Here is a 13884-nt window from a genome sequence, read left to right on the forward strand (position 1 = left end):
TTAATTATCTTAACGGAATGTTGGCTGCATAATAATCGTAACTTACCATCTCTTGAGGGATACAACTCTGCTCTAACCGAGAAAAACTTCACACAGAATGAAGGAGTTGTAGTATTTTACAAAAAACATTTGAAATTAGTTATATCCGAGCCTGACCTTTGTGATGCCAACTGTTTACTGATTAACCTTGAGGATAATGTAACACTAATTGCAGTATATAGACCACCTGGTTACAAAGATGTTCAACGGTTTTTGGTATCTCTTGACAAACTTCTTTCTGAGATTAGTAGTCCACATAAAGTTCTGATAGGTGATATCAATATTGATATATTGGATAACAATAAGGATGTTAATTCTTCAACGTACTTGAATATGTTGGCTTCTCACGGTTTATTGCCAGCCCACATATTTCCAACTCATGGCAGGACTTGTCTTGACCATGTAATACTAAAATGTTCTTATCGCGTCTTTTGTTATGTTGCTGAAACCTCAGTCACGGATCACGACACTTTAATTCTGAAACTTGAACGTAGCACTACGACTGACAAATACTCATCTCTGAAAAAGATTGATTACCCGTCTTTGGACGATGCTATGAAGAACTTAAATCTAAGCCTTGTATATAAAATGACTGATCCCAATGAGGCAACAGCATTTCTTCTGACTGCGCTTGACACTGTAATTAAAGCAAATACGAAAACTTTAACCATCCCAAATCGTAAAAGGATCAAGAGGCCTTGGATGACTGCAGGTCTACTAAGATGTGTAAAGCATCGTGACAAACTACATCAAAAATCAAGAAAAAATCCTAGTAACGAAATATTAACGTTAACTTACAAGAGGTATAGAAATTTTTGCAACTCACTTTTAAAAAATATTAAAAATACTTATGAGAGCAACCGCCTACTTAAAGCTGCTAAGACTAATACAAAAGTTCTCTGGGACACTATCAAACAACTAACCTACTCTAACAATACAACTAGCACTGCACTTGAATTGGTCTCTCCACTGGACCCGATGGTCTCAGTCAACAACATTAATAAATATTTCGTTTCTATCGGGAAAGATATTGCCGAAAAATCATATTCTAATAGCTCTTATAAAAAACCATCAATCAATCCTACACTGTCCTCATTCGTCATGCTACCTACTGATGAAGTTGAAGTTCAATCTCTTATCTTGCAACTGAAGAAGGACGGTGCTGCGGGCAGAGATAATATTTCTGGAGCCTTTCTCAAACGTTATCATGAAATCTTAGTCCCTCCACTTACATATATATTTAATTTGATTCTTTCTACTGGGATCTTTCCGGACCTATTCAAGCTAGCTGAAGTAATTCCGGTTTTTAAAGGTGGTAATAGAGATTGTGTCGGTAACTACCGACCTATTTCTAAACTATCTACCCTATCCAAAATCATTGAGAAATTGATAAACAAACGCCTCATCGATTATTTAGAAAGTAATAACCTACTCTCCAGCTCACAGTTTGGATTCAGACCGGGTTCATCAACAAGCGACGCAGTTCATCAATTAACTGATCATATTGTTACAAAACTAAATAAGAAAAATAAAATTTTAGCTGTATTTTTGGACATTGCAAAAGCTTTTGACGCGGTCGCTGGTCCTATTCTGCTGGATAAATTGGAGGCTTTGGGTATACGTGGTTTGCAACTTAAACTATTTGAAAGCTACTTGAGTGATAGACAGCAAAGAGTAAGGGTGGGCAACATTGTTAGTGACGATTTGCCGATACGCTATGGTGTGCCACAGGGTAGTGTTTTAGGTCCGACACTGTTTCTGGCATTTATCAATGATCTTTGTGACCTCCAGTTACAAAATGGTAAAATAATAACATTTGCAGATGATACTGCACTTGTGTTTCATGGTGATAGCTGGAAAGATACTGTCGACATTGCTCAAAGAGGATTCGACGTTGTTAACAAATGGCTCAGAATGAATGCCCTAACTATCAATGTCAATAAAACTAAATGTATACCGTTCTATATAAAAACTCCTGGTTCTAGTACTAACCTTGGTTTAACTGCTCATGTATGTTCTGATACTGATTCTTGTGACTGTCAAAAGATCTTTGTTGCCAACAATACTAAGTATCTAGGTGTCGTTGTTGATAGCACGCTAAATTTTAACTACCACATTGACCTGCTACTATCGCGAACTCGGAAACTTATCTTCACCTTTAAGAATCTCCGTAATATTGCTGAAAAATCGATAATTAAAGTGGTTTATCAATCCCTCTGCCAATCCGTTTTAAGCTATTGTGTTACTGTCTGGGGAGGGGCTTGTAAAACTAATCTTATAAAACTGGAGAGGGCTCAGCGTGCGTTATTGAAAGTAAGTTATTCTAAACCATTTTTTTACCCTACCAAAGATCTATATCTTTTATCTGACGTGTTGAGTGTTCGTCAACTATTTATACTGAACACTGTGCTCAAACAACACTCCATAACTCGCTATGATCCTTCTTTGAATGACAACAAACGATGCAAATATAAAGTCTGCACCTCAGATACCCGTTGGTCCACAGCTTTCTCAAGAAGGTTTTTTGGTTTTATGGGCTGTCACCTATATAACAAGATAAACAGGTTGATCAACATATATCCGCTTACTAAATATGAGTGTAAAAAAGCTACAGTCAAATGGCTTAAAAATCTAGACTACGAGGGGACTGAGAAGTTGTTAGTAGTCCTCAGCTAATACCTAACACTAACACGTTATGTATACGAGTACATAGGTACACTATCACCCATGCTCATATATGCTTCACTAAGACATATATACACTAAGTCATAAATTCACTAACACATACATACATTAACACTTACATACACTAAACCATACATGCACCATCACATACACCCACTTAAATGTGAGTATATTTGTAATATTTGTAATAGTTTCTCGATCAAATTGATGTACCTACTTAAATTCCATTCGGTCCGGATGCGGAGGGACTGGCAATCTGTAATACAGGTATCCTAGTACAGTCGCCAGTCTCTCACACAGATTTTGCCTGTTAATGCTGAAATTTGTATTTTGTGTCTGTATTTTTTTTTTGTGTGAGAGAAAACAAATAAATATTTTATTATTATTATTATTATTATTATTGTTAAAAATAATACTTTATTGAAACAAAACGTGAGTTAAGATCTTATTCTATAAAATTCTAGGAATTTATCTTATGTTGATATTAAATTTAATCTTACAACTCGTTTATCAAAGCAAACAAAATATCCGGCCAACGCTTGATTAGTGACCTGAGGTCAGGGTCACACATTGTTCCATTTATGAATACCGCATTGGAGTTCAAATTTTTTGTTAGAATTTAAATTGGTATAACATGGTCAAAATATTGAGTCGAAAAAGCTGGACTTTATGGCAATTTACAAGGAAGTAATTGTAATGGTATTGTTTCAATTCAACGTTTCATTCAATCAATCATTTTACGTATTTTTTCATCAAACTATTATTTTAGACGGCTCATTGGTCTAGTGGTTAGTACCCCTGACTGCGAATCCATGGGTCCTGGGTTCGATCCCCGGCTGAGACAAACATCGATGTGATGAGCATGGTGTTGTGCTTAGGTCTTGGGTGTTTAAATATGTATTTATATGTCTATCTATCTATAATATGTATGTATATCCGTTGCCTAGTACCCATAACACAAGCTTCACCAGCTTAGCATGGGACTAGGTCAATTGGTGTGAATTGTCCAATCATATTATTATTATTATTTCTACGAGTTTCGTACTCTATTTTAAATACCCTATCCCGATAAAAACTTAAACGCCAGTAAATTTTGGCCAAATCATCTTTTATTGGAACAACAAAAAATTTCTGCTCTTAAGACATTTTTTGTTGTTCCGCTCCATTCCAAACCCACAAATTTTCCTTTAAAACTTATGGACGATATGGTAAAGATTTAAACCTGCTAATGACAGGACAAACATACCAGATTCACACCGACTTCATGCCACATTCCTGACAGTACACCCCATTTCCTGTTTATTAAAAAAAAACTGAAACTGTATTTACATTTCAGATTCTCAGTAAAACTATTAAACCTTGTATGGAAAAGTTAAATTTAACATAATGATAAACACGTTAATCATCAGGTTTTATGAAGCTGTCTTTTCAAAACGTTGATAAACGCAAACATTTTAAACATTATCCTCAAACTCAAGTTAAATTTAATTAAAGTCACATTACAATCTACAAGGTATCAGGTACATTATATGCTGTAATTAAAACTAATTAATTTAAATAAAAAATTTTTGCGTTTCGTTGCGTTTTTTTATTCAGTAACAACATTTTGATTTTGCCTTTAGTATATTTGTTTATTAGCAAATAAACATTTACAACATCAAGATTCAAGACCATATCAAATGAATATATAAACATAAATAATAGTGATATAAGCATGTCAAACTATAGTAAAAATTGTATTTCAAAGCAAACAAAATATCGAAGCACGGGACAACATTTTTCTCAATGAATTTTTTAACCTAAGATTTAATTGAATGTACACGTTAGCTTATAGTTCCTTCTGATAACATTTACATTTTCTGAAGGATTGACACGTGTCGAAATACGGCTGTTTGGTATCCAGTTTTAGAATTGTTTACGGCAACTACGGAAGCCGTATTCCCTTTAATTCGAAAACCGTAATTCATTACGCAGTTTAAGGTAATGAAAGAGGATAGTTTTTAAGATGACAAAGGTGATAGATGTGCATTATCTCTCTCTCTGATATCATGAGTGCAATCCGGCTGAGTACTGTCTTTTTATACAATTAACACTAGCTCCTACGCTAAAGGTAAACATCATAAGATAAGCGGCATGTCTTAGACCTATAAATCAATGACGTGTTTCAGACACAAGGATCACCTACTGGCCTATAAAATATATATTTATTATTGTTACTAATAGAACTGATGCCGAATATTGTTCATATCCTAATTTGTATTTTTTACATTTTGTTTATGATATGATAATAATCATTCAATTAAATATTCAGATATGATACTAAAGTTTATTTATACCTTCAAAACGATTACTCAAAAGTTAATACGTAAAAGTATTTATTAAATAAATCGGTTCTTATCAGTACAAAAAATGACAGTAAACAATGTAAACACATAAAAAATATAACGTATTGCTTAATGTCCCCGTGAAAATGCTAAGGAAATTAGCATAATACGTCATTCATCAGTGTCACTATCGTTTTCCGTTTGATTGTGATTCAGTAATGAGTTTTTACAAAAGAGGGTTAAATGCCGGTGTTGATTGATGAGAAGAACAAGGTGGGGTGTCTTGTGAAGGTGACGTCTGCGTGACGCGAAGTCTCGTGTCATGACGCCACAGTAATCGCCGGGCGCGCGAACAGAGCACACTACACCTTTTCGATTCATGACCATGCGCAGGCGCCAAATTGTGTACACAAGATGCTGAATATGAACTGTGTTGTGCCTTTGTACGAGTGATATTTAAAAAAAGAACTAAAATGTTATACATTCAAATCTAAAGGATTTAATATAAAACGAAGTCAAAAGTCATGGCACGGTTGCCACAATAGAGATGAAACTATTCAAAAGGAGGCTGTCATTCAGCGAAAATAAACAGAAACGCGGTCCCTGCACAGAGGATCCTTTTGAAGATGAGGTATAAACGCCCGCCGTATTCATTCTTATCGTAGTTTGCAATGTTTAACAAATTCTAGACTACAATTTACACAAATATTTAAGTACTTTCAAGAGCGTTGACCAATTTTTATTACTTCTTGTATAAACTGTAACGTTGGTAACTGAGATTAAAACAAATATTCTAGCTGTTTATTTCAGCTAGCACGTTAACGTAACAAGTAGAGGGAAATAAATTAAAGGCAAGGTTATCTTATCAAAGTACTTTGAACATATCGTTTGGTCGTGAAATTTTCGCAAATATTTAAAATCCAGTTTCGTATTCATGCACTTACGTCATGTATCGAATGATTGATTGTAAAATGGTTTTGAACGAAATTAACTGTATTTTTACCAATACATTTAAAATACGTCAATCATATAAGTTGTAAATATCATTAATATTTCTTACAGGTAGAATTTCTAGAATGTTAAGCATATTTTCTTCTTAAATTTAAAATCTAACCATGCCGCGTATTATAAATTGAAAATTCCCAACTATAGCTTATGAGAGTTGAAAGGATTCTAAAATTGTAATTATTAAATATTTATTATTATTACTCTGCAGTACAACATACTTGTTATACGTTTTACATATTTAAGCCAGAGAAGAACCAAGGCGCTAAATTCCGGTGTCATTGAAGAATAGTTGATACTGCCCCATATTAGTAGCTACAAAGACACCACATAATATGACAAATGTCTAGTAAGCTACTTTAATGTTAAAAATATAAATACTGAATTCTGATAGAATGCCATTATACGGTCTCTAAATATGAATAAAGAGTTGTTTTTGTAAACGTGAGCCAAGGACAAAGTAATAAACCGGACGGGGAGCAAAAACAAGGGGACTAAGAGGCAAGAACGTTTAATCAGTCGTTCTAGTGCGCACTGACCAATTGTCCTTGGCCCGATGTTTACTTTGCTCTATTACTGTGTATTTAAATGATATATGATAACGATTATCGAAAAGTAATTACGAAAGCTTATGTATTAGATAGCATAGCTACCATTGCCTGCTGCTGCTGACTGCGAATTGGCAAAATCTACGTTAGAATTATTAATTTAGAGGCAAATCATGTTTTTCTATCTTTTAAATCTGATAGCTTGTATATATTGAAATAGTTAGTAGTTTGATTTATTTAACTCAATCAGTAGGAAGACAATAGTTAATTATTATAATGTATTATCTCTAAACCACGCTGTCAACCCACGACCACAAGATTATAGACAAGAATGAGACAATAGTATTCATCCATATTTTAATACAGTTATTTAGTCACTAAATTCAAATGCAATATAGAAAAAATGCTTGAATAATTTAGAACTAGATTTCAGTTTTAAGTTATAGAGTAATCAATGAAGGTAAAATTAAATCTTCGTAAATAAAACCGTGTTGGCTTTTGAATTTTTTTTATGTCATTCTGATCTGATTCTAAAATCATATCTGAAGTATCTATCATATTCAAATAGACTCATGCTCAGTATATATTTCGGTTGTCTTTAATGAATGTCTTAGGCTATAAGGCGAAAGGCCATCCATTAATCTGTTATTTTAAATAAACTAAGTTGTATACTTTTATTGATAAATGTACGATAATATTATAAATTTATTTATATTGCCTTAGAATCTGTAAGAGCAGTATAAACACAATATTTAGTAAGGAAGCAATGGTTTTCCAGCCATACCTAAATTTAACTCGAAGTTACACCTTTGCATCCGCCTATATTATTTTACGAGTTCACAAGCTTTAGATTTTCTAGGAAACACCCTCAAGCGTCCTATACCAATATTGTACATGACACTAAAAGTGGAGGGCCCTTCCCGGAGTTCCAAGTCACTAAAATTTGACCCTTAATATTTACGAATGTGGTTTCTAAATGCCAATTTAATATAGGGACTCTACACGACGAAATTTGGTTTTTGTTTGTTATCGCAATACATACTTGGACGTGTTGAAGACAGACATTTTTATCAGATGTGATTTGCAATAAAGTCGGCGGCTTTGTGAGGTTTTTTAGATATTATTCTTGTCTATTTGCTGTTATTGTAGCGTGACTAGTTTATAACTTCAAATTATACTTTTATGTATAAAGGTAATTGATAAAACATGTGTCAAGAATAAAACAGGGTTTAGACGTAGACGGTATTAGATAATAAAAAGAAAACCACAGTACTTACTAATACGAACAAGAGTGATTTGACATAATCGTTTTTAAAGCAATTTTTTGTTGGTACAACGGCTTTCGACTTTTTCTCATTGAAATTAGTAAAATTATATTCACTTACGCAGCTTACACGTTTATGTATGCAAACGAGCACTTGACTTGTCGAAATGTAATTAGAATTCATACTCTCACTACGACTGACAATTTCCCCAGTGATGTACAGTTTTTGCTTCTTCGCTTTAGTGTTTGAAAATACAAGTAATTTACATATTAACAATTACTAATGTACCAGATCATTATTCTTTATGAAAATGTTTTTACAGTATTACAAATTGGATTTTGATAAGTGAAAAATTTAAAAATTTCTCCATGTTTAGAGATTTTAAAAATCGAATTCTCCTAAGTCAATTTTAGCGGGTGATTTTCAGAACAGGTTATGCGTGCTTTTTAGGACTTTTTGTCTAGTCTGTGTATATTGGAATCGCCATGGAACATTACTTGCGGGAATTACGACGTTAATGCATACACTTGAACATATTCTTATCGTTACTACTATTTTTAACGCGAAAGTGACTTTCTTCACATTACTGTATGACGGGATGTACGGATCTCCTTTTAGTGGCCATGAACAAACCTATACGTATATTTATCGTTAAACTTTATAGAAATCTATACCTACTACTGCCAATTGCTTGTACAATAAGTTCGTAAACTGGATAATCCCATTTCTCACGGAAACGTGTCGAAAGTCGTAACGAAATGTTAAGTGTCTGAACCCACGCGTACACACACACATTCTTTGAAGATACAATCTAGCAATCGATGCACTGTTTTTAAATCTTATCTGATATGTAATCGGCGCTATTTATGCAATACAGATAAGCCAATTAAACCATGTTGACCAAGTCAAGGAGAGGCGCTCATACAATCTTACTGTAAATAATAAATATTTTATATGAAATTATTTTGAGACAGCGTCGTTGTGCCTCCAAAAAAAAGGGTGCGTGTACTTATGTACGCGCGTAAGAAGTTATACTTGTTTGGCATTATTAAAAATAGTTTTTGATTGCATTCAAATAATTAATTACAATGAAATAATCAAAGACTGGAAAAGGAGTCATTATAGTCAATACAGTTCAGTTTACATTTGAAAAATTAAATAAATAAATATTTATTATTATTCTCTTACATAAAGTGTAACATAAATTCTATTATTATTCGAATATTGTTTTTAAATTATGTCCAATGCCGTAGCATCTTGCGTGGGCAACTTCATTCTGTTAATTTTGTGTAACGGTGCGCGCGCATCGTAAAATTTCACTCTCATCAATTTTTCATAACGCGCCTAAAGAAGTATAACTTCAAAAATATCTATCGATCATTTTTGTTTCAATTTACATCCTGTTGCTTTAACGGACCGCGTTTCGCGGATGCAAAACGAACGCGAATACGGTGTGCGTTATTTATAAATCGCCTATAAGCAATGAAATAATTCAAGTTTGTAACGTGATAACATTTACAAAAACTATTCTTGTCATACTTGAAGCAAGTTTTACCTGTACTGTTTTTCTCATTCTGGAATTGATGCGAAATATTTTTGCACGCAACTCAATAACTGACAACCAACACGCTAAAACTGACCAGTTTGAAATTTAATACCCTTGAAATTCGAAATGAAATTCACGTGAAGTAATTTTTAATTTGATCTTAAATTTTGACAACCGTTGATATGTGCTTTCGTTATTAAGAACATTCTACCTACAATCGATGTTGCAAGAAATATAAGAAATAAATAATTTATGTTTATTATTAACATACTTTGCGTTTTTTTGTACGATTGATGTTTAACCACATTCTATTCGGTACCTTTGCAAGGGTTTGTTGTTTTTATTGACAATCTACTGTATATCCTGCAAAGCCAGTATATAATAAATATTCTTAACAATGTCTTATTGCTTATAATTAAACAGGAACGCCAAAGAGAATTTAATTAAGATCTAGTTAGCTCTCGAGTGCTATTCACAATGAAACAATGTCTTACACAGCTTGAATTTATATTTTACTTGCTACTAGAGGCTGGAAGCTTTGTCTGCAGGGAATTAGGAGAATAATCTATACAAGGAAAATTCTTTTGGCTTAGAAATATGATACACAATTTTAAAAGAGGGAATTATCACTCAATCTAACATCGAGCGATGAAAACTTTAATTATAATATCAATCAGAGATACTAATTAATATTTATAATACTTATTATATACTTTCAAATGTTATATTTTCTAGTATATAATAGGAATATCTAGGACAAGCGATATATTTTAATTTCCATAACATTCAAATGAATATTTTATAATGAAATGTAAAGAAGGTTCATGTTTTTATTAAATTAGTGATAGTTCAATTGTCAATTAAAATAAAGAGTTTTTGATTTATGCTAGTGGCATTCGAAGCGCCATTTGAGAATCTATTTATCATATAACGCATGTCAGTATTACAAAGATGTTCCATCTAGTGTCAGAACGTGACAAGGAAATTAAAATCGCCTTGGTCTAGCTTTAGAGTCGTGTAGAACTCATGGCCGCTAGCCAGATCTTATATTCCTAGTACAAACGTAGCGTGCCTAAAATCCCAACAATAACATTCATTATCATAACAGAGAGAGTTCCTTGTGAGGTATTCGCACATTGCCAAAGTACATTCCATTTTTGTATCTGATAGTCATAATTGTAAGATTTTGTTTGACTTTTTCATACCTATCTATTACAATGTTTCGTAATTTACCTTACTAAGCATTTATAGGGTTATTAATGGTATTTATTCATTTATTGAAGTTTACCACATCATAAATAATATTATGTATTTACAGAGTATGTTACAAGCTATCTTTTCTATAATATATGATAATTTTTAATAACAAAATGTTGCAAAAAAGAAAGAATAAATTAAAATAAAACTAGTAATTTTCGCTATCCCACGGATATAAGTTATTCCTACCATACTTCAGACTAGCTACACATTCTTAAATGTTTTACTATTGGTTTATAGGACAAAGCTAGATTCTCGGACACGAGTTGGCAAATACATCGAACTTGGACACGAAATGGGGACCCAATACCTCGATCGCCACAAACTGCGCGTGCGCCGACGAAACAGACACCGACCGCCTCACCTGACGTACGACAAGACGACCAGAATGGAATCTATGACACCATCACCGTGAGAGATAAGGTAACATTAACCAGCTAAATATTTATAATTTCCGCTTCTTTTTTGAATAGTTGATTAGATTTAGATTTTTAGAGAAATTAGCTACCTCTCTAACGTCTTCTAAAAGTCTTTTACATAAAAACCTCTTAACCATATCCTTTCCATCTGTTCATTCATGACTTTTGTAATTATCCTACTTTATTTTGCAATTGTGAATATTTTTATTAGATTTTTGATCCTAGCAATAATTGTGATTCATGGCTCTTAAGATTACCTTTTATTTTTTATTGTTTTTTTTTATTTTAGACGTTAGTTTTGTAATAGTATAAGTCTACATGGCTATTTGGAATATTTGTTAATTTCGTTATGCACTATACCCTTAGTATTTCCTTTTTCTTCATAACTGTAGGATTTCCTGGAAGAGCGGCGTTACCAATAAGGCTACCCGATAATTGTATAAGTACGATAAATGCAACAAAGTATTAATAAATAAAAACATCGATATTTTACATATATAAAAGAGTTAAATAGAAATATAAAGCCTTTCATAAAGCTTCAACCTGTACAAGCGCTTATACCATATGTAACATACATCCTACGCGAAATCACGACATACAATTAAGTAGGCAGGATCTATCACGTCAAAGCTACGATTCTAGCATACAACTAAATTCTAATTAGTGAAACCTACTATTATTAAGAGTGAAATCGTTAGAAACCTCTCAGATGATGTATTATGACAATTCCGCAAATAAATCCTTCGGCTTTGGATCTTGCGGTCTATCGTTATTTATGGGCACGTACAATCGTAAATGATGTTTAATTGAGGAAGTTTCTAATGTTTAATAATATTTTGCATAGTATTGTTACTGATATATCGTAGTATGTGTAGTTTACTTTTACTTAAACTTCCTTTAAACTCTAGTCGTTCACTGATTTAGAATAGACGTGGTCCATTTTAGTAATCATAATGAAATTTAGTTATATAACTCATATTTCTGTATCTGTTTCATGATCATTTGTTAATCTAATCGGCAAGTAGGTGATCAGCCTCCTGTGCCTGACACACGCCGTCGACTTTTTGGGTCTAAGGCAAGCCGGTTTCCTTACGATGTTTTCCTTCACCGATCGAGCGAATGTTAAATGCGCACAAAGAAAGAATGTCCTTTGGTGCAGAGCCGGGGATCGAACCTACGACCTCAGGGATGAGAGGCCACTTGGCCAACACGGCTCAAATAAATTGAATCTAAAAGATTTTCACTCACTTACAAATAATAAAATGTCGCAAAAACCATAGAAAATAGTCTCAAAAAATGATTTTAGTACCATCGCAATGTGGTTAACCTTAGGAACCCAGGTATAGATTTACGTTAACCGATCGTAAATCATAATCGAGTGGTCCACGGTACTTGCAAGATATGCACTTCCCGCTGTTTCCAATGTTCCTTTGTAGGGCTAGTGACTCGACCTTAGGTTATTGCACTTAGGATATGTTTTCTTAGAGAATAATATAATGGGACAGTGCCAGGTACTCTGCAATGTGTTGGAAACAAATATATCCACAGTAGCGCGTAGGACACCTATCTAAGACTCTGTTTTACTGATTCGTTTTATATAAATACAAAATATGTGATGGCCGACCAACAGTATATAAATAGTTATTTACAGCAAAAACTATTGTTATTGCAAAGACAATTAATTGTATTGGAACGATGCATTTTTTGTAAAACTAAATTATATTACAATTCGTTACATGATTTAATGAAACATTCATAATTATGTTAACAGAACCATGACGTCATTTGTTTGTACGCAAGTGATTTAATAATGCAACAAAGGTGATAATATCGTACTAATGATATGCCTAGGTTCGTGCATCGCATATTAATTTTGTTAAACCGCACTAGATACCTATTTCATATTTACATTGAATATAATACAGTGTGTTTAATACCAATGTTTACTGGAAGATTTAAGACAGTATTATACGTTTCTGTAAAGCGAATTGACGCGCGTTACAGAAATGTTTTATCTATAAACATATTGTGTTATCAAAGATCAATTGACAACGAATCCGGATTAGTTTCTAAAAAATCTATTACTCCGGTTTAATCTAATTATTATTAGCTGTTTTTCTTATAAAATTCTCTTGTATACGAGTGGTTAAACAAAAAACGATCGTTGGCAATTTACCACGCGCTGATTGCTATCATTCCAAACAATTTAATTCACCAATGGAGGCCGTGTTAAGTGAATCATTTATTTTTAGTCGCAAGATAATTATGAACACCGATTTTAAGTGCTTTGTTTGATAAGCGCAATTTATGATATGAAGAAAATAATTTCTTTATGATATAAGATAAAAAGTGTGTTGTTTACGTTAAGTTACATAAACGTTAGATTCAAAACGAAACCGTATCAGACACATTTAAAGACTGTCGCTTATTTTGCCGCTAGATATTACGTAGATAACTATATTACGTAGTTATAATAACATATATTTATTTGTAGCACACAACAAGAAAAAAACATTAAAAAGTTTACAAGTATTTAAGTAAAAAACATTAAAAAACATTAACGTGTTTAGAATAGTAATTACCGTCTGATCATTTAAAATCTTAAGATTTACGGAGCAAATGTATTCTATATACTCGCATATGAGTTTACCTCATCAGTTGTCCAAAAAATGCATTCACCGTTTTAATATAGATCACATGCGGAAATATGTTCAAAAACCACGCCACGGGATTACCATAATTTAGTGTTGTTTTTTACATACATATGTGATTGATAACATACACTATTATTCTTTG

The 13884-nt window shown here is 32.9% G+C and overlaps 1 protein-coding gene across 5 annotated transcripts in view; it reads left to right on the forward strand.

The window, feature by feature from the left end:
• Positions 1–13884, forward strand: part of LOC125056971 (tensin) — a 114770-nt gene that overhangs the window by 61792 nt on the left and 39094 nt on the right. For 4 of the 5 annotated variants that reach the window (XM_047660356.1, XM_047660358.1, XM_047660357.1 and 1 more), the window contains one exon: positions 10910–11092. In XM_047660356.1, the coding sequence (XP_047516312.1) occupies positions 10910–11092 (183 nt within the window). Of the gene's footprint in view, positions 1–5373; positions 5680–10909; positions 11093–13884 lie in introns of those variants that run through there. The other variant, XM_047660361.1, reaches the window with a different exon arrangement.

This window comes from Pieris napi, chromosome 15, assembly GCF_905475465.1.
Source record: "Pieris napi chromosome 15, ilPieNapi1.2, whole genome shotgun sequence".
NCBI classification, from domain to species: Eukaryota; Metazoa; Arthropoda; class Insecta; order Lepidoptera; family Pieridae; genus Pieris; species Pieris napi.